Source organism: Geospiza fortis, unplaced genomic scaffold (assembly GCF_000277835.1).
Source record: "Geospiza fortis unplaced genomic scaffold, GeoFor_1.0 scaffold456, whole genome shotgun sequence".
Lineage (NCBI taxonomy): Eukaryota > Metazoa > Chordata > Aves > Passeriformes > Thraupidae > Geospiza > Geospiza fortis.
In genome coordinates, this window is record NW_005054462.1 from 57991 (window position 1) to 80010 (window position 22020).

Sequence of the window (22020 nt, forward strand, 5' to 3'; positions counted from 1 at the left end):
TTGGCTCTCCTGCCTTCGCCGGCTCTTGCTCGCCTCGCGTGTGCTCTGCCTCCCTGTGTCTCTGAGCAACTCCATCTCTGCTGCCCGGTGCCGCCAGAGCTGCGCCCTCGGGGTAATGCCCTCTTTTCCTCTCTGTCTTCTCTCTCTCCCAGCTCCGCTGTTCCTTCTCCGTTTTCCTTCCTCCTCTTCTGTCTCTTCTCTTTTGTCTTTCATTTAGGCAGTTCTTTTTGGTTTTGTTCCAGTAAACGGTTTACAGATACAATGTTTGCCTCGTTTGGCTTAATTTAGTTCCAAAAATCCATTACTAAAAGAACTCCTCGCAGTTCCCTACATCAGAACGCAACAGGTGCCCCGGATGGGTCGGGCTGAGGGCTGCGCTGCAGATGCTGACAGGGCCATGGGTGTCTAGATGCTGCAGACCCCAAGACTATGGGCCCACGGACTACGTGGACTTCAAAGAGGGGCTGTGCAAGTTCTACTTCAAAGGCTTCACCTGTGAGGGCAAGCTCAGAAGGTGGGATTTTTACAGCCACCTCAAGGACTTCTGAGGTTTTGGGGAGACCTTCCACTATGGCTGAACCTCAGGGGACAGGAGGGACTTCATCCTAGCCCTGAAGCTTGGAGGGCGAGAAGTGTTTCCTCAGTGTGGGAATGCATCTTGTTTTGGTCTAGTTTATTATGTTTGTTTTTTTACACAGACAGTATAACTCGTTGTGGAGGGAGAACAAGCCTGGATCCTGACCTGTACTACAACACAGTGCTGCACTACACCACAATGCTGGCTGCATGGGGTGGGTGCTCCCTGATCTAGAGCTGTAAGGTAGATGCCAGGCTGGGCTGGAAGGATGTGCAGGCTTGGGAAAATGGACACAAATTGGTCTGGGAGAGGGCTGGAATGATTACTTCCCTGCAGACCTGGACACACCTTCAGGACATGGTGGCTGGGGCAGGGACAAGTGTTGGCTCGCTGACTGCTGCCCTTTCGTGGTGGAATGGCAGCAGCATGGCCCTGAACATTCCACTCCTTAAGAACCATCTTCCTGTGGATGCTGGGTTTGGTGGGACTTCAGGGACAATGACACACCGCCATTACTTCAGACCATGGTGCAGTGACACCCTCTCTCCATGGGACAACCAGGGTAATGGTTTGAGCGGGATAGCTGGGCTCATCAGGACCCTTGGGTCTGTGATATCTCATCCCTCTGTCTGGAATACCCCTCTTTGGGACCAGAGAGGGGGCTCCTGAGCTTTTCAGGAGTCCCAGAGCTGTCACAACCCCCACTTTTGGGGGATCAGGGCTTGGTGGGACCCTCAGGGCCATGGGAGCCCAGCACTCCTGCCAACCCTGTTCCCTCAACAGATGTCACCCTGTCCCTGAAAGGGGTGCAGGTCCTTAGCATGAGGGTTCCCCCTTCTATCCCAGGCAAGTGCCCTCCCAGTACCAACTGCTTCAGTCATTCTTGGTGTTCCTGTCCTCCCTGCAACTCCCTCAGCTCCCTGCTGAGTCAATGCCATTCCAAGACCCTCTGGAGGCAGTTTGTCCAGCTACACCCCAGAGACCCATTCCCTGGGGAATGATAGCCTGTTTTTCAGTACTGGCACTTTGGTTTTTGTCCCCAAAGAGCTGAAATTGGCTGAAATCACTCTGCAGCACCTGACTCCCTACCTGCTCCTTTCCCTATACCTCCTAAACCCCAATGCCCACATCCTTCTCTATCTTTTTGCCAAGATTTCCATCCTGGAAACAGGATTAGTAAAAGTAGGAAAGATTACATTGCTTAAATTGTGAGATTACAACAAATACCTATTCTTCTTCCCTAATGTCATTCCCTTTTGCTAGAAGTGTGCAAAGATTTTTTTTAAACATTTTAATATTTGGTACTATTTGGATAGAAGGAAATGCGAAATGTTGAAAGTTTTAATCACTTTCATAGAATCATAAAATGGCTTGTGTTGGAAGGGACCCATCTAGTTCATCCCCACTTCCACTAGGCCAGGATGCTCAAAGGCTCATCCATCCCGGCCTTGAATACTTCCAGGGATGGGACATCCACAGATTCTCTGGGCAACCTGTTCCAGTGTCTCACCAGCCTCACAGTGAAGAATTTCTTCCTAATGTCTCATCTAGACCTACCCCGTTTTAGTTTTAAAATGTTCCCCCCTTGATAATATTACAAGATACCACATCTCCTCTGATAAGGAAGGCTGCAATATCATAGCTGCTGAGTTGTTAGGGTCCACCACAAGCAAATTCAGATGACACCAAGTTGGAGGGGAGTGTTGATCTGCTGGCATATAGTGGGGCTCTGCAGGAGGACCTGGACAGGCTGGATCAATGGGCTGAATCCAGCAGTATGAGGTTCAGCAAGTCCAAGTGCCAGGTCTTGCACTTTGGCCACAACAACCCTGGGCAGAGCTCCAGGCTGGGGACAGAGTGGCTGGGCACTGGTCAGGTAGAAAGGAACCTGGGGATACTGACTGACAGCAGCTGAACATGAGCCAGCAGTGCCCAGGTGGCCAAGAAGGCTAATGGCATCCTGGCCTGTGCCAGCAATAGTGTGGCCAGCAGGAGCAGGGCAGGGATTGTCCCCCTGTACTCAGCACTGGCGAGGCCACACCTCAAATCCTGTGTCCAATTCATGGCCCCTCAATTTAGGAAGGACATTGAGGTGCTGGAGCATATCCAGAGAAGGGCAATGAAGCTGGTGAAGGTTCTGGAGCACAGGTCCGATGAGAAGCAGCTGTGAGACCTGTGGTTGTTTAGGGGGCTTGGGGGGGACCTCATCCCTCTCTACAATTCCCCGAAGGGAGGGTGTAGCCAGACATGGGTTGGGCTCTTTTCCCTGGCAACCAGTGCCAGGGTCACAGGACAGAGTCTTATACTGTGCCAGGGGTGGTTTAGGTTAGGGAGGGAGGACATTAGGTGGCATTTATTCACAGAAAGGGTGATTGGGAATTGGAATGGGCTGCCCAGGGATGTGGGGGAGTCACCGTCCATGGAGGTGTTAAGGAAAGACTGGATGTGGCACTCAGTGCCGTGGTCTAGTGGACAAAGTGGTGTTCGGTCATAGGTCATGATGATCTCAAAGGTCTTTTCCAACCTAGTCAATTCTGTGATTCTATGAAGATGGGAGTAGAAAAGATAATCATCAGGGACCATACCTGGAACCGCTGTGCAAAGACATTCAAACTAATTACTGGACAGTAGAATACCCCATGGGATCCTACTGGTGGTAAAGATCCATGAATAAGGAAACAAGGTCACTGTATTTTTAGAAAAAGATGCTAACATGAACAGCAGGACATTTCAGAAAGGAAAGTGTGTGTCAGTGCACAAGTGCTAAATATACTTTTTCAGTACAACATTTCAACCAGGGATGTTTTTCATGTTATTGTCTTGTTCTGTGCTAAATGAGAGTTTGTAATTTCAAAAATAAGACACTTTTCTTAAAAAAGTATCTCGTTCTTGGTTTTACTATGAATTTCTTATCTCCTTACTCTCTGTCTTTATTCTTAAGTATTTATTTTTCTGGCTCTGTATCACCATTCACATGTCAACAGAGCACATTACTCCTCAGCCTTGCCATTTGCTACATGCATGTACCAAAAGCACTGTAAAACTCAGAGGCCTCTTTTGATACTTGGTTATATAGTGAAAGTATGTAGGCATCTCAGATTGCAAATATGTCATGATACGAAATAGTCTGGTTCAAACTGCTTGGTTTTTGAGCATGTTTATTATCAGTGTGGGTTACTGAAGGATGTAGCATGTTTTATTTCTTTGCACATATTTTTTTCTTTAAAACATGGTACTTCTGCACCTAAAATTAATCCTAGTTTAAGTTCCAGTTCTGAATTCCCACTGTTCACTGTTGCAAGAACAGGTAGTTAATGTATTGCATTTGTCTCAGTTTTGGCTGGGATTTTATTCTCAGCAGCTGTGTTTTGTCCTGCTAAGTATATATATAACAATACCCTAGAAAGGCAGTTGAGAGACTTGTCCAAGAGCGAAGGCAAATGTAGTGTGAGAGAAAAAATAATAAATCTTACTGCTCTCATGCTTCCTCTTTAACCTTTCTTATGATTCAGGTCTGGTTGTTTAAATTAACAGTATTTAGTAGAGACCATGCTTGAAGTAAGACTCCCTAAAGAAATTGGGGAAATTAATTTTGAAGAAAGCTACAAAAGAACAGCGCATAAAGAAAATATCATTACTAACACAGTGCCCAGGGGTTCAAATTACAACAGAAGAGCATGTAATTACATATTGTTCCTCATGTCCAACAGAAATGCTATTATATAAGTACATAATATAAGAAAATATACTGTAGGAAACACACAAAAATCATCAAGCTGCAAGGAACAATCATTGCTGGCAAGTGAATGATTTCTTAGTAGTTTTAGTCTGCAACTTACTGTTTAGCATCATTTCAAAAAAGAAGAAGGTGTGAAGTGTAGATCATTATCTCCTGTGGTAATAAGATATCCTCAAAAAGATGTGCAGAGTTTATAGCGCAAATGCAGTTTCTTAAGGAAAATGCAGTCTGGCATCACTCTTACTGCTATGGATTTTGCATTATACAGACATCTCAGTGATACTGCTGGATAATGGTGGCTTATGGTTCCTCCGAATAGATTATTAGATTTATTTTTTTTCTGCTTGAAATTTTCCATCGTTATACTGCAATAAAAATGTTAGAGCAATCATATCAGTCTGCTTTAGGAAAACTGATTGTCATTGTGTTTTTCACAACTCACACTGCATGTATTTATGAGACTTGAAAGGAAGGCGAGAGCTGCTAAGAAATGCAAGCTCTTGAAAAGGTCTTAGTCATAATTTTCCTAAAGGAATTTTCTTTCTCAGTGCATAGATAACAAATAGCAATGAAAATTCAGCCCTATTCAGCCCTATAGTTCTATTACTCAGAGTTAATATTTTACTTAAGAACCACTAGTTATGATATCATTACCATAATAATGGCAATTTGTTACTCATTCTGCATTTCATAACAATAACAAGGAATTCTCAACTTGGCTTATATACAATGAGACTTCTTGAGATGGATAAACTTTGCCTGGCTGGTATGATAATTCATATTTGGAAGTAACATCAGAGATGAGTAGTGTCTGTGGTAGCTGATAGCTCTGAACTATTTGTTAGGTATAGCTCTGCTTCCTAAAGGACAAAACTGTGTGTCTGTGCTTGTGTGCATTCCGAAGAGCCAGGTACAATGGCACAGAAACAGAAACTTACCCAGTTACTGTGAACAACAAACCAGGTTGACATAGACAGAGCAATGCCTTTACTAGCACCCAAATATCCATAACCACCCCCTTCCATGAATATGAGCACAGTCCAGTCCTTTTCTGCCTTTCCAGGTGATCTGGATTGGATGTTTTCTAGTGAAACATGAACACACCTTCACTCTCCATAAGCACAGCATGTTCCTCAAATAACAGTATAAAAATTAAGTGAAATTTATCCATATTCTGTCTGTGACTGGACTGGTGACTTTGCACCAGTCCTTGGTGCAAAGCTTGGGTCTTTCTATGAACCATGTCTCCATGAAAGAGTCCACTTTTTCCGTAGTGCACTATGCACAAAAACACACTTATCCCACCAGTAGGCAGTCTAAGACACTTTAGACTTCCAAGTGCTGTTTCTAGGATCTGTAAGCCCCTCATTGCTCTGTGAGCTGTGTTCCCTTCTTCTACTGCACCCTTGCCCTCTCCTCTGACCAAGCAGAGTTTCAGTCCTTTGGACTGGTTATTTTCTGTTGAGCCTGATGTCTGTCCTCACCCTGATTTTGCATGTACCAGGTGTGGAAATCCTTGCCTGGCATGGGAGACTGAATGGGACTGAAAACACCATTAACAGTGAAACCAAACAACTTTATTTCCACAAGTCACTCAGATTCAGGATTTGTATGCACACAGAGGAGAAGCCACGAGCAGGATAGGGCAGGCCTTAGACACTGAGGCTGCCTTTGGATCAGCAGACATTGCCCCAAAAGAAAATGGTCATGGTCATGGTCATGGTCATGGTCATGGTCCACTGCAGCCTGCACTGGATCCTGTTCATCCTGCTTCTTTAGCCAGTTTTCTCCTTAGGACCTGAAGGAGCTCCTGCGCCTGAGTAAAAAATTCCACCAGCTTCTGGAGTGAAAATGGGCAGGAGCTAAACCTGTCCGATGATCCTGGTGTTGGCCTTCGCTTCTGAGGTGGGGGTAGGGCAGTCATAGAATGTCTAGATGCCCTTCTCTCTGTCTGCGGGTCTATCTGGACTAGGATCCAGTCATAGAAGTGCTGAACGGAGGTGTAGACGCCAGGCTGGTTTGCTCCCGCACAGCCTTTCACCCAGCTGGCCACACCAACGAGCCAGAAGAAGGCAGCATTGTTATCTTTGCACACCAGAGGGCCACCGCTGTCACCCTGCAGTGGAGCAAGAGAGGAATAAGGTAATATTGGGTAGCTGCTGCTAGCACTAGAGCTGTCTCCTTCTCTCTCACAGCCCTTGACGGAGCTGCATTCCTGGTAGAGAAAGTCTCAGCCCACATGCTGGAGCCTCCAGAACCTTGGCTGGGAGCAGGGTGAGGGGCTTGTATGGTAGGGCTGTCTCTTGTCTCTGCACAGTAATCCTGGGTGTGCAGAGCATGGATGTTTCAGGGCTGGCATCTGGACCTCTGGACTGCCAAGAGCACTAGATATGCTTTCTGGGTGTAATGCCCCTGGGACAATGGGGGCACTGGGCAAGGACCTGCAAATGGGGAAGGGGAGGGAAGCCCTAACAGTGGTGGGCTGCTGGGACTGTGAGTGACTGACTGCAAAGCAGGCCCTGGGCTGTGTTGGGGTGGTGCTGCTGAAGCTGCCCATGCTGCTGGGGGCTGAGTGGCTTGTCTCACACTCCTACCTGGCAGGGGTCGATGCCACCCACTGAGTAACCAGCACACAGATTTTGAGTGTGGAGAGCCCCTGTGTACCAGAGGCTGCTGTTACAGAGCTGGACATCAATGAGGTGGACCTTGGCCTCCTGCAGCACATCACTTGGTCTTTGAGCTGTGAGCACAGAAAGAAATGAGCATACAGCAGTTCCTTGGCCATTCCCCTCTCTTGTTGGGGGATGAAGCCCTTCCCTAGGGCTTCCCTGGGGTTCCCTAGGCAAATACCATGTTTCTCTTCTTTCCCTCCTCTGTCTGGCTTTGGGGAGTGGCCAGGACTACCACTCCAGTGGCAGACATCCTACAGCCTGACTCTGGCTTTGGCCTCTGCTGTTGGGAAGCCCAACTCATCTCCCTTGCCTGCCAAGTTTGCCCTCAGGGCATGTGTCCCTTTTGGGAACCCACCTCTTGTAGTAGTAGTACCCCAGCCAGCAATGTAACAGGCTTTCAGCTCCGACACTTTCAGTGTGGTGTCAGGCACACAGCCCAGCTGTACGTAGTGGTTGCACACGACAGGCTGGTCCAATTTCAGCAAGGCAATGTTGTTCCTCTCCTCACCAGGAATATAGTGTTCATGAACCCGGAGCTGCTTAATCTGGCGCACTTGCACCTCAGGGCCCAGCTGAGTCAACCGGGTAGCCCCAGCCACTACATGCCATGTGCTGGTGTTCCTAAGAAGGACATGGAGAAGGAGGTGAGAGGGAGCAGAGCCATGTGCTGCAGCAGCACAGGAGTTCCCTGTCCTCTGCTTTGCAAGTCAGCGAACGAAGCAGTGTGTATGACTGTCCTAGCATGACTTAGGCTTCGAGAACATTGACTTAGAGGCTTCTAGGAAGCAGTGGCAAGATCACAGAGTGTTCTCTTGAGTAGTCACTCAGCTGGGGTCTGCAGTGCACAGACATTGGGCATACTGCAGGGAGACAGGATGGGAGTAGGCCATGGTGCTGCCAACAGGGTACCTGCTGGTGTAGTGGAGATAGACCCATTCCCTGCTACTCCCTACCTGGCGTTGATGAAGCAGTGGGCAGCTGTGAGGACCCACTCTGTGCTGATGAGGGACCCTCCACAGATGTGCCCTGTGCCTGGTTCCCAAGGATCCTGGATGCTGACAATCCCAGCCCAGGCTCCTGGCTGGACATCTGTGCCACCAATGATGTGCACTTCACCATAGTCTGGAGCCATGGGGTCATAGTCATGAGCCATGGGGCCATAGGAAGCAGCCATGGGCCAGAGACCACAGGTCCCTCTGTAAACAGAAAGTCATTGCTTGATGGCTTGCTGCTGCTCAGGCTGAAGGTCAGCCAGCTTCCCTCTCCACGTGGCATTGTTTGCATGGACAGCAGAGCCAGGGAATCCCATGGGGCATGTGTCTGTCTGTCCACCCCTGTTTCTTCTTGAGCCTCCACAGACAAGTTGTGCTGCAGCTTGCGCACTGTCAAGGAATTGAAGCTCCTGCATGGAGCTCACAAAACTGTAGTGTGGCCAGAGGGGACAGGGAACACCCCTCAAATGTTGTCCAAACTACCTCCAAGAGCCTGAGGCCACTTACCCACAGGTGTGCCATGTGCTGAGCACAGACCTACACATGGCCAGTAGGACGAGGCACAGCAAATGCATCACTGCCTTGGCATGTGCTGCAAGGAGTGAGGGCTCATTCAGTGCAGCCACCAACTAATGCAGTGCCTTTGGCACCAGGGCTGATGTCACAGAGCAGCTAGTTCAGTGTTTTGGTCACAGTGGCCTTAGGGCATGGACAGTGGAGGGGCAATGTAGCGTCATAGAATCATAGACTTCTTTGGGTTGGAAGGGACTATAAAGATTATCTAGTTTCAACTCCCCTGCCTGAATACCTTACTCTACAGCAGGATGCTTGAAATTCTATCCCACCTGGCCTTGAACACTTCCAGGGACAGAACAACTTCTTTAGACAGCCTATGCCAGTGCCTCACCATCCATGAAAGTTCCAAGCAGGAAGGGAGGCAGAAGTTGGGACTGGACATTCCTGACAGGCCCCAGTGAATTCTCTGCTGGTAGGATGAGGGTGTGCAGGCCTTATGGCAGGTAGCAACATTTGGCTTTCAGCACTGCCTGTTAAAAGCTCACAGGAATAATACCCCATGGGGTATAATCACAGCATCTTTGGAAAGTTCACTGACACTTTGCTCTCTGCATCAGTTTGCCAACAGGTCCTTTCCAAAAAACATTCAGTAGAGAGCAATACACATGGGTTGGGTGCTGAAGGTCCAATCCAGTTACAGCTGTGATGGGTAAGCAGCAAAGTGTAAGCCCAAGTGCAAGCCCAATAAACCAAGTGCTCCCAAACAGTGTCAGCCCTCCTGCACCAAGCGCAGTGAAACACAGATGCAGCACAGTCCATAGTCCTACAGTAACACCATCGGCAGACTCCGTGTCCTTGCTGTTTATGGCTTCTGTTGCTGTTCTGGGCCCACACTGACAAGGATGGTTTTGGCATCTGGGGTGTGTAGCCAAGGACATTCAATTTGAAGTAGACAGGGAATGATGGTCCTGTGGGGTTCTCAGCCCCACAGGCCAATCTCCAAGGCTTTGGTAAATCCCATACCAGTCTCATCTCATCAGTCTGGCTGCTACAGCCTTGTTCACCTGCTGGAGTGTAGGGTAGTCATGGCAGAAAAGCAGGAGCCAGCCACATCTATTGATGTTGCTGAGCACAGGCAGGTCCCTGGAGGGAAGAAACAGTGTTTCTTTTCTGGTGTCTTCTCACAGAAGCCAGCTGTGTTGTTCTACCTTGTCTCCCTTTACAAGACTTTGCCACTTAAATCCAATGCAAGGCTGCAGAGAAAAGCCATGAGAACACAACAGAGAGGTGGTCAAAAGGGTGTAATGATGAGAAACCCAGTCTGGTTAACTTCTCAGGGAGAAGGTGAAGAAGCTTGGTACTAAGGAAGACTTCAGCCTGGCAAGAAATACTTCACAAGATCTAGCTGATATTAGGTAAGCTCAAACAGAAGGCAAGATGAGGTTTGTTGTTTTGATTTTTTACCAGTAAGTAAAAGTACTGTTAAGGCAGCTTGTGAAGGTAAGTCAGGGACAAATAAATTTGAACCCTGGTGAGCACCGTCCTTTCTTGGGTGAATAATTTTTCTGCTGGTTTACTTTAAAAAAGAGGGTAACATTTTTCCCAAGTGGTCTTGAGTTTTGGAAAGTACAGCCCTACTCCAGGAGATCATTCCAAAGCAGGTGGCTTAGATAAATGCAACTTCATGATTTTGCTTTCAAGCTGTCGTGATGGCCCAGGTGTGACTATTCCAGAAGGTCTGCCCAGGCAGTTCCATACTCAGAATTAGGCCATTTTGATTCCAGTCTGAGATGCAAATGCTATTGAGGCACCACATAGATGCAAAGCACCCTAAGCCCACCCTTTGTAATCCCTCACTAAGCCTTCCACCATAATTAGGTTCTTTGTGCAAGCACTAAATGGCTCTCAAACATCTGCTTGGAAAGGTTTTGGAAGAAAAATATTTAAATGGAATATATTTAAACATGAGGATTGTTTTTAAAAATCTCATTTTGGCATGAAATTTTTCTTCTGTTGCTCCTCTAAGTGTTGAAAGTTTGCTTCTTTAATGTTTCTGAAGAGCCTATATTTTGCTCCTGTAAATGGTACTCACACAATGTTCTGTGTATCTATTTTGACAGGAGAGACAAGAAGACATGAAAGCAAATAGAAAAGTGGAACAATACATAGAGAAGGTGAAAAGATGGGGGGGAAAGTGAACTGAAGTGAGTACTTCAGTTTACAAGAAGATATCAAAGGGAAGTAAGGAAATGATCAATTGGAGATCAAAATGTCTTAAAATCACAGATTCTGAAAGAAAGAGTTAGGAAGTATACCATAATGTTTTTAAATTGACAAAAAAGGAGTTTTGTGTTTAAAAATATTGGTTTTTGTATTCATTAATCTCCAGTAAGTGTAAGAAAAAAATATTCAATATACATTATTTGCCTTGTTTGACTGAATTGAACTGGCGAGTATAAGAGCATGCCTTTTGTGAACCCATCTTTCAACGTTAAAGTTATTTGCAGAAAGATCTGCACCTCAAATCAACAAGACATCTTCTTCTCTCTGATTCCTGTCCTGGACTCTGTAACTGTCAGTGCCATGTGTGTGAGGGGTGAATGATCCCCAGCACAGTTTGGTCCTGAGCAGGTACAAATTGTGTTGGTTAGCCTGGAGAAAAGGAAGCCGGGGAGACCCTACTGCTCTATTCAACCCCCTGAAAGGAGGCTGTAGTGAAGTGGGGGCTGGTCTCCCAGGTAACAAGCAGTAGGATCAAAGGAGCCAGCCCTCAGGTTGCTCCAGGTAAGGTCTAGGTTAGGAAAATTTCTTTACCAAAAGGCTTGTCAAGCTTTGGAACAGGCTACCCAGGGAAGGGATTGCGTAGCCATCCCTGTACATATTTAAAAACCACAAAAACATGATGCTTAGGGAACATGGCTTGTGGCAGTCAGTGCTAGTACAGTATAGCAAACACATGGAAAAGGGGTAACAACCACTTTCAGTTATTGGTGTCACTTGATATTCTCTGAGGTGCTCATTTGAGTTCTTTCCTTAAGGTTGTCTTCTAAGATACCTTTAAGACACACAACCAGCTGGACATTTTATACAATTAGCTTAGAACTAGTAATGCAGAATTTATTACTATTAAGGAATATTGGCAGAAGGGTCTAGACTAATTTATGCATGTTGAAAAAAGTTGTTATAGTTTAGGATTTGTATGATGATGTAACAATGAGGACAAACATTCAAAGTTACCCTTTTAAAGTGCTTCTTGAAAAGTTAGAAGGCTTGACCATGGTTTTGTATCTAGACCACACTTCTGGGACAAGGAGATGAGCTTCCTTTCTGTTTCCCCTTATGTAACCTAGAAGTAAAGATACCTATGAAACTTTTCAATTAATTGATAAGAGGGTAATGTGCAGGAAGAAGATTACTTCAAGCATGTATATTTTCATTTCAGATTTCATACTGGAAGTACTTGGAATATAGATGAAATCCACATTTCCATATTGATAGCACCAACATTTGGTATAGGTTGGCCTTTATTTTCTTATTTGATATCAGTAAAAATAACAGACATGTAAAAGAGGTGCCTTCATCCCTGTTTTAATTTATATAAGGTCCACTCCCAATTCTGAAAAGCTCAAGATTACAAAAGTAGTATAAGAGTGCCTCAGCCCTTCTTCCTATTTTCTGCTTGGTGTGTGTTCTTTCAGAGGCATAGTGTGAAATGTCTCCATATGTCCATTCTAGGTGATAATGACACCCCAGTGCTGTATAGTGTGTCTGTGGAAAGATAAAGTAAGATTAGGAAGGTTGAAATTTGGACTTTTGGAAGACAGAAGAAAGAGAAATAATTGTTTAGCCACACTACACCTGCCATTTACAGTTAGGGTACCTGCATTTGGTTGGAACACAGAAAAAAACTATTTTTCCCTGAACACTTTATGCGTTTTTAGATACCAAAAATATTTTTATAGGATCAACCTGTGCAGCTTGTGCAGTGCAGCTGTGGATGAGTGTTTTCGACAACCTGTTGTGGTAAGTTTGTATGTTTGGGATCTAATTTCTTGTTTTTCCCTCTCTTTCTGTCACCATCTTCCCCAAATCCTACAGGTACAGTACCCTCCTTGTTTAACAGAGCACAGTGGCAGTTGAATAAAGAGCCAGGAATTAACTCCACAAGTGTGAACAGAGCTGCTGGAAAAAGCTAACTACTGTATGTAATATTTCTGGTTTTGCTGTTAATAACAGATGCCTAGAAATATGAACACATTGGGAATCAGAGAATCACAATTTGTTTAGATTGGAAAATACCTTTAAGATCATCATGTCCAATCATGAACCGGGCACAGCCAAGTCCACCACTAAACCATGTCCCTAAAGGTCCCTTCCATATAAATTTTAAATCCCTCCAGGAATGGTAACTCAACCACTCTCCTGGACAGCCTGTTCCAATGCTTGGCCATTTTTTTCTATGAAGAACTTTTTCTTAATATCCAATCTAAACCTCTCCATGAGAACTTGAGGTTATTTTCTCTTATCCTGTCACTTGTTACCTGGGAGAAGAGACTGACCCCCACCTGGCTACAGCTTCCTTTCAGGCAGTTGTAGAGAGTGATAAGGTCCCCCAAGCCTCCTCTCCTTTTCTCTAGGCTAAAAACCCCCAGCTCCCTCAGCTGCTCCTCATAAGAGTTGTATTCAGAACCCTTTACAGGTCCATTGCACTTCTCTGGACACACTCCAGCGCCTCAATGACTTGCTTGTACTGAGGAGCCCAAAACTCAGTACAGGATTTGAGGTGTGGCCTCACCAGTGCCCAGTACAGGGTGTCAATCCCTGCTCTTCTCCTGCTGGCCACACTATTGCTGGCACAGGCCAGGATGCCATTGGCCCTCTTGGCCACCTGGGCACTGCTGGCTCATGTTCAGCTGCTGTCACCAGCACCCCCAGGTCCTTTTCCTGTGGCAGCTTTGCAGCCACTCTGCCCCAGCCTGTGGCACTGTGGGCTTGGTGTGACCCAAGGGCAGGACCCAGCACTGGGCCTTGTTGAACCTCACACCACTGGGCTCCAGCCAGCTTGGTGTTGTTTCTGAGCTGGGTGAGGGTGCCACAGTGAACAACTGTCTTCCTAACATGCAGCTAGCTTCCCTCATTGTTTCTAGTCTGTTAAACAAGTGACTTGACCTTGATTTTCCTCTTGCCATTCACAAATGAAAGGAAAAGAGAAAGGAGCCAAATGAGCAGGTTTCTGTATAATGAAACAACCCTTTTTAATATGTAAAGATCCTTTTTTCTTTTTTTGTCACTTGGATTTAGCACCCACCAGTATTCATCTTTCTTATCAGTAAAATCTAGGGGGGGGAACTACTTAGGAAGAATGTGGGAAAAAAATCTTTCTCATCACTCTGGAGAAAAAACCAGCCAATATTGGCTATCTTTAGGCTAAGTAGTTGAAGTAGCAATACCAGCTGCTGTTGCATGGAGACCCTAAAACCTGCCCAGAAATCTGGCAAGACCATCAGATTACTGATGTGACTTTCTGCACTGTACTGCTTTTGATACTAGAAATGCATAAGAGAAAACTCTCATTTTTTAAAATAAATTTCAGCCTATCTTTGACTGTAGCACAGCCATTCTGGTTCTCTGGCTCCCTGGCTTTCAGTTAGAGAACAGAGTAAGTCCTAGGACTGCAGCACACACTTGCATCCTGAATGAAGTACATGTTTGGCTTTGATTTCTCAGCTGAGATTCTTTTTCCATTTAAGACAGGAATGAATTGCTCAATAAAAGCAGTTATAATATAATTAAATTGTTGCTTCTTTTAAAAATCACACATCTTGCTTCACCCTTTTTCTGTAGCTAGATATTAATTATTAATGGATTAACTTGGGGCAATGGGATACAAGACTTTACATCAAGTTTGCTTTACTTAAAAGCAGGTTTGTAAGCAATGATAGATTAGGATTATGACACATGATTAAGGAATGAAAAATTAAGTTAAAAGATTCCATTTGCTGGCTGACCACTCCTAACTTTTTTTCTAGGGACAACCTGTATTAAGTAATTTTGCTTTCTATACTTCATTTAATTTTCAAGTATTTCCATACTGTCTTAGCTCAACCTACCCAAATGAGCATTTAGAAGAGGATACTAAAATGTGTTTATCTTACAATAAACAGAGCAGCCTCTAAGCCAAAGAAACCCACCGTTTATTTTTTCTGAGTGATTAATCTCTGGACAAAAGTTATTTTTTCTTGCCTGAATAGAACAGTCTTTGATAGATGTGTAAAATATGCATCAGATATGTCAGTGATTCTTGGAATGAACATGTTCCTACGTGAGTGCTGATTCTATGGTATGTTTCTGCAAGACAGCTGATGTTTATCAATAAGTTTTGAAATGGACTTCTGTTAATTTGTGTTGATAATTGCTCTTTATTAGTCTTTGAAATTAGAACTGTCAAGAATTGATAATAGTACATACATTAAAAGAAAATTTACATATGTGCATTTCATTTCTATTTAGTTTAACAGCTGATAGTAACATTTTTAATATTAAAAAAGGAACCAGAAAGTCTGCATCAGTTGTAACAGTTAAGAAAACGGCAGACTTAAGAACTGACTTAAACTATCTACTGAGAAGGCTTCCATTTTGGAGTGGGCAATTGTTAATCAGCAGTTCTTTCATCTGTCTACGAATCTGGGAGTCCTTTATCTTAACATTTTGAAATCTCAGTCAATTTGTCTCCCCATAATACCCAAGTTATCCCTTTTTTGCACTTATAGACCTTTTCAGTATATTCTAGAAATATCTCTTGGAAAAGAAAACTTAAGTATAGGACCACCTTGGTGAGTGTTATTTAAGGATGAAACTTCTATTGTAAAGAATTATGTTTCACATTAAAGACAAACTTTCATTTCCTGTGATTTCCTGATTTGTTGAAGTTGCCTGAGTGGTAAGAGGAGAGAGAAATTAGTATTCTATGTCCTATCATTGCAAAAGAAGATGAACTCTCAATTTTTCTAGGTAAGAAATTATTTTCACTAAAATACACCATTGTATTTTACAGTGGTGGTCAGCTCTTGTAGGACAGGAAAAAAGCACACCTACTGTAGAAGAACAGGTTTCTGACCTTATTATTACAGTTACAGTTTACTGTATTTGTGCAGGCATTGTTATTTTGTATTAACAGTGGTTACTTATATAAGTCAAAATTCTATTTAGGCTGTGTGACAAAGAGCAGAAGACAAAAGCTTTATATAACTTCGGTAATTATTTAGTGCTGTGACAAAATAGTTGACATTTACTTGAACTAATGTGTACTTAAATCCCTTGCTGTTTCCTCTTGTTATGCATGACTGGAGGAATCAGCAGTATGCCAAGATGCACTCTGCTAAGGAAGTATATTGGCGTTGGAAATGAAGGACACGTCCTTTCTGTTTTAAATGCAAACGGAGGGAAAAAAAATCCACCTGCTGCAATCCATTCCAACTGAGCAGGGACCTTAATTAGGTGTTTACAGCAGCATATTTTGTAAGAAAAACTGTTAATTACAGATCAAAACAAGCAGGAGGAAGGAGCCATCAATTCTTCCAAAAGAAATAGAAGAAAAAGAGAGGATTCATAAGTAAAACAGGCTGTGCTCTATTCTCATTCTTATGCTGTATTTAGCACAAAAATATGCAAATACAGCTGGTGGAACTGATTTTTTTTTTTCTGGAAGTACCCATGGAAAACACATTAATTGTTTCCTGTTTTGTATTTTTTACTCCAACGTATATGGAAATTCCACAGTAATGCTACAAAACAAATATGCATGGAGTCTGATGAAAATTAATTAATTAATTAATTTTCATCAGCATATCAAAAGTGCAGCACTAAAAAATATCAGTTTCCTTAGATCTGACCAGTGACATTGACAGTGCCTAGCTTTCCTATGTTTTTGGTTGGCTAATAGTGGTTTCAAGTCTAAAAGCTTTTTGTGAGGATAATTATGAGGAAGTTTACTGGTTTTCTAAAATCTCTGTTCTTATTCTCAGCACCCATTGCATTAGTGACTTTAAAGATGATACAAGTCGATTTATTTACAAGCAAAAGAAATTTTTAGTAAGTTTTGAAGCAACAAAAGAGGTAGAAATCACTTTCAGAGTGCTATTGCTCGTTTGTAAGAAAGCACCAAGTAAAATGTTCAAGTTGTGGGTTACATCTAGAAACACCCTAAGTTATATGAAGTGGTATTCTGGTTTGAAAATTGTAAGTGAAGGATAACGGTTTTTTTCATAGTTGCTAGCCAATTAACCATATTGAGTTCAACAATGTTGACTACTGTTCTTATATACATTAGTTCTTAGAGTGCTTGGTTGTGAAATCCTGCCACAGCACTAACCATATTTAATGGGCTTTCCTTGTGAGGCTTCATTAAGTTTCTTTTTAGAATTGATTCTTTTCCATTCATCCCCTGCCTTCCCAAAACAATTACCAGAACTCTGAAAGAAAAAGCAAAGGCAAAGAATACTTCTCAAAAGAAAAAAAAATGGCATATTCAATAGCAAGAGATAATTTACAGAGCATTTGTAAGGTTTTAAAAAATTACAAGTTTTAAACTAGGACACGTTAATTCCTGTGCATAGTGGGACATTCTGCCAACACATACGGCCTGACTCTCTTCTATGCCACTGCTTCAAAGTCTCCCAGATGCAAATATTTACCTCTGTACCACATGGATGGATAGTAGGGAAGGGGCAGTTCTGGGCATTTTTTTCTGATTTAAAACAACTCCCTACTAATTTTACAGCATAAGGTAAAAAGAAAAAATTGGACTTCTCCAGACAGTGAAACCTTTCACTTCCCTGAAGGCAATGGTCTGAGATGTTATACTTAAGAGCAAAAGAAAGCCTCTGCCTTTGCAAAGTAAACAACAGTGGATTTGGCAGCGTTTCACACTTGCTTGCACAGCTGCAAATCAAGATGAAAAGACTTACAATCCAAATTTGAAATAATGTTTTTTTTAACAAATTCAGTAATACCACAGAGAACTGATTTCCTGGCTTTATTCCAGTGATATTTTTCTGACATACATTGGCTGAGTGTTGTGCTTACATTTTCAATATCATAAAACTCTTTATTAAATACTAAAAAGTTGCCAATAGTTTTTACTACAATAGTTTTTACTACAGAGTAAAATAAAAAATAGATTGGAATTTATTAAGTTTACTTAGTTCAGCTAGTGCTGTAAGCTGTAGAATTGTATATTTTTATTAGAAGCACTTTATTATTTCATCCATTTATAGGTATGGATAGAATATATAATAATACAGCATCTGAAAACAGAGGTTCCTAATAGACCTACTGGTGTTGTATAAAATCAGTTTGCAGCTGTGCATCACTGTACGTGAGTCACATGAGAAGGGAATATTGTCCTTCCAGCTCTTTTTTTAAATCTGAAATTTAGCTTGTACTAATATTTAAACTTGAAATGTACCAGACTCAGTTTTATTCCTGAGAGTTCATTTGATAGAGAAAGAACTATTTCTTTGCATTTGTTTTTTACTGTTTTTACAGTAAGCTTGCATAGGTTCACTGGTCTTACTTTTAAAAATATTCTTACCAATATTCTAGGTTATTGAACAAAACCCACATCATGTTCATGATGTGAATGTATCATGTCAGAAGATCTTTGAGCAATATGCAGCATTCATGCTGCAAAAATTCAGCACCTCTTTCCAGGTAGTTCCCTGTGTGAGGATAATCCTGTGGCTCACCACAGAAGTCTGTTAAATACTACAGTTTTCTCTCAATGGACTCAGCAATTTGGTTCATTTTGAGACATGAACCTGAAGTCATGTTGCATACCCTTTATAAGTGTTCTGAGACTTCTCTATCCCTATAGAAGTCTAACAGAATATATCTGTAAATTCCCCCCAGCACAGTGTGATAAAAATTACAGGATATGTGTATCTTTCACCTTTTCTCTAGCTCTGTGAGAAGTTTTGATAGTACAACCTATATAAATATCTATTTTTCATTTGTGTACCTAGCAAATGAAGAAATCTATAGAGTTGTAGAACATATTTTAATGAGATCTCTCACTATGTAATGCCATCCACTAGCACATTTATATATGTAGGCCTCATTCTGAACAAATGAGCTAGAGTCAAATCAGAAATGCAGATATAATTTTAATACCAAAAACATAACTGCAGTGTTACCTCTAGCACAATATGATCAACCTTTAGTCTTCCACATGCTGTGGAAAGGCTGGTTTGAATGAAAAGCCCCAGGCAAACAGACCCTCCTCCTCTGAAGAAGTTACATGCTGGCCAAAATAATTAAGAAACAGCTGTAGTTTCAGAGATTTTTCTCCAAGTCAACGGCTATTTGCAGATCGTTAAAGATAGTTTAGGACATTATGGAAAGTAGTCCCTTAAACTGCGGGAATTGTAAATGGCTGCAGTTTCCTGGGTGAGGCCATGAAACCACTGAAGGTAGCATCAGACAATAATTGGCTTGTTATTTCTAGTAACATTTAATACAGCAGGTGAGAGATTTCTAGTATAAAATTAAGGTGGCACAACAAATGACTGCTTTGTTACCAAATACCAGGCAGACATGGTTCAGTTCTCAAGAGTCTGGCAAGTTTCCCTTGCCAATAATGAAAGCAGTACATGAAATCTGAATTCAGCTGAGAGATTTGTTGTAGCTTTTAGTGACCTGCATGTCTTGAAATAAACAGGGCAGGAGACTTTTCTCCTTTTAATGCCTTTATTAAAAGTGATGAGCTCAAGATTGGGAACCTCGACGGGTCTGCAGTCTCCGTTTTCTTTCCAGCGTGGCTCAGAGAATGAGAATATGCAGCTTTGTCCACGAGGAGCAAAGCCGGGGAGGGTCCGGTCCTCACAGAAACGCCTGGGCGGGACCCCGATGTTTTCCGCTCTTGTTGTTTTTGGGGTTTTTTATAAGTTCAATACGTCCCATGGTACACTGGTTCTCAAAATCTGCATATTCTGATGTCCTTTTCTCTCCCTGACTGGGAGCGGTACCTTTGCCTTAGGGCAGGGTTTTACCGATACAAAGAGAACTATTAACTCTAACGACTTGTAATTAACATAACAAGTAACACAGCCGCAGCAGCTCCAGGTCTAAAAATTTTGTAACTTAGTTTTTCTACAGAAATAAAATTTACCCAAATTCTGTTCATAACATGTCTGTCTTGATCTCACATTTCAGTCTCAATCTGTACACTTATTTTCTATGGGGAAAAACCTTACACTGTGAATTGTGTGAAAATTTCACATCTTTTTAAGGAAGAAAGTAAATGAGAGGGAGAAAAACAACAGCAGCAGCAGATAACACTGTCAAGCTGGATTCATGGTCATGTAGTAGGCTCATCTTCAATAAATTACAGCAGTAAGACATGTTTTTTTGTGGCTTATCAACTGCATATGGTTAATTTTTTTACATTCACCCCAGACAGATACATTTAAATTTTTGTACGCAGTGATATGTACATAGCAATTCATGGTAAGTTGTATTTTCAGTGGCATTCATTTTGAGTGTCTATCCATATGAAGTGGTATTAGACTATTCTGTCCTTAGGAATAGTACAGGAAATCAATGTGAACGAGTCATTCACTGCATGTTGCGTGTGCTAGACCCACAGAATTCTTTGCAATAATTACGACAACTGTGATATCAAAAAACAACTTTGATGCATCTAGATCAAACGGCAGTGAAATAACTATGGTGTTAATTTGCTTGGTGTTAATTTGCTTAACTAAGTTTCTACATGTTGTGCTTGCTTCTTTTTTTTCAAGATAAAAAAAAAAAAAAAAAACCTAAAAAAAGAGGGAGGGAAAAAAAGGCATTTAGAGGTTGGAAGAGTAAGTCTCCAGACTGCATGCATTTTATTCTTCCTTAAGCCCTGGCATGTGAGATACATGTTTCTACATTTCATAATTAGAAACCGCACATATTGATAAGTGTGCATTGATCAGATGGGAGCCAAAACTGGGGAAAGATGCATTGTGACAGTGTAGCTGGAGAGTCAGCAGGACAGAGGACAACTGTTCAACAGGAGAGTCAGGCAGAAAAATTGCTTTCTCGCTGTAAGCATCCAAGAGGGCACTGAATACCTGTTAACTGCTCAGGTTCAGCTCACCAGGTTGAACCCACACTGACTTAGTGACACCCAGATGCACATATTTACAGAAGAAAAAGAAACAAAAGTAAAGTCAAGAAAACAAAGAAAAGGGAGTGGGAAGTATAAAAATATCTTTCAGTGGCTGCCCCTCCCCACATTAGCCATTTCTCAGGCATGTGATCTCACAACACTAAAGGGAAACTTCAGCCCGATTTTACTGGGGCTTCAGCATCTTTTTGCAGGAGGTTTTAGATGTTCCTCGAGTAACTGGTTAGTCTGTAATCAGATATCCAATGGATCACGATTCCAAACTACTGCCAACAAAGCAATGCTCAATGGCTCAGTGGAACTTAAGATAATAAATCTTATATTTAATGGCCTCTGAACAAAAGTCAGTGTCAAGCTTTTACTCTGAATGGCTATTTTTAATTTGATTTTTTTTCTACTGTAAACATTTGTGAGTATCTGTGAAGAAATCCCAATCTTTAGCATTTCTTCAGTGGTACAAGGGGAAGCAGAGACTTGTTTTCAGAGTTATGAGTAGTTTTCTATGCTGAGGTGATACAGCTAACACTACAGAGATCCTCAAATGTACATTAATCAAACACTCATAAAAGCATTAATAAAGGAGGATATTGCCACAAAGCATGAAATACATCTGAGTTCAGGAAATAGCACAGAACTGAACATGATACTTCCTCTAAAATTATCACACAAAATCCCAACAGAAAAAAAATTTCCTATGCTATTAAGTACATCTGGAGAGGAGGAACATGTGGTGACCAGTGACAGAACCTGAGGGAATGGCCTGAAGTTGTGTCAGGGGAGGTTTAGGCTGGACAGCAGAAAATAATTCTTCACCCAGAGGGTGGCTGGGCACTGGAATAGGGTCTTCAAGGAAGTGGTGACAGTACCAAGCTTGTTGGAGGCATTTAAGGAGGCATTTGGACAATGCTCTCAGATATATGGTGTGATTCTGGGGGGTATCTGCGCAGCATCAGGAGTGGGACTTGATGATACTTTTGGGTCCCTTCCAACTCAGCACATTCTGACCCTGTGAACAGAATTCTCTCTCTCTGCCTTTCCTCCTCAGAGATGCTCCAGTCCCTCAGTCACCTCTCCTGCTCTCTGTTGGACCCAGGAGCTCCATGTCTCTCGTGTCCTGGAGTGCTGTGTCCAGTTCTGGGACACAGCACTCCAGGTGTGGCCTCAGCAGGGCTGAGCAGATGGAAAGGATCACTTCCTTGGACCTGCTGGGAATACTGTTCCTAATGCCCCCAGGACACCACTGGCCAGAAGGGCGCACTACTGGCTCACAGAGGCTTGTTGCCCCGCAGCACCCGCTCCGCAGGGCCGCAGCCCGACGCCTGTCCGGGCCGATCCCGCCCTCTCCCCGCCCT

At 42.9% G+C, this 22020-nt stretch overlaps 2 protein-coding genes across 2 annotated transcripts in view; one reads left to right on the plus strand and one right to left on the minus strand.

Moving 5' to 3' along the window:
• Nucleotides 1-6078: 6078 nt before the first annotated feature.
• Nucleotides 6079-8555, minus strand: LOC102040400 (acrosin-like). The gene is made up of 5 exons (XM_005427935.2): nt 8488-8555; nt 7942-8184; nt 7344-7609; nt 6911-7056; nt 6079-6432 (listed from the first exon to the last, which is right to left on the minus strand). The coding sequence occupies exons 1-5, from the start codon at nt 8553-8555 to the stop codon at nt 6079-6081; spliced, it is 1077 nt and encodes a 358-aa protein (XP_005427992.2).
• Nucleotides 8556-9161: 606 nt separating this feature from the next.
• PUM3 (pumilio RNA binding family member 3) overlaps nt 9162-22020 on the plus strand; it is a 45120-nt gene continuing 32261 nt past the window's right edge. The window contains exons 1-2 of the mRNA XM_014309875.2: nt 9162-9205; nt 9834-9911. Coding sequence (XP_014165350.1) covers nt 9162-9205; nt 9834-9911 — 122 coding nt within the window. The remainder of the gene's footprint in view (nt 9206-9833; nt 9912-22020) is intronic.

Bases quoted from the DNA above. Each gene is read 5' to 3' on its own strand.
- LOC102040400 (XM_005427935.2), bottom strand. From the start codon at position 8,555: ATGCATTTGCTGTGCCTCGTCCTACTGGCCATGTGTAGGTCTGTGCTC. The intron at 7,610-7,941 runs GTAGGGAGTAGC...TGTCCTTCTTAG, and splicing joins CACTGCTTCATCAACGCCAG to GAACACCAGCACATGGCATG. The intron at 7,057-7,343 runs GTGGGTTCCCAA...CTGTGCTCACAG, and splicing joins GGGTACTACTACTACAAGAG to CTCAAAGACCAAGTGATGTG.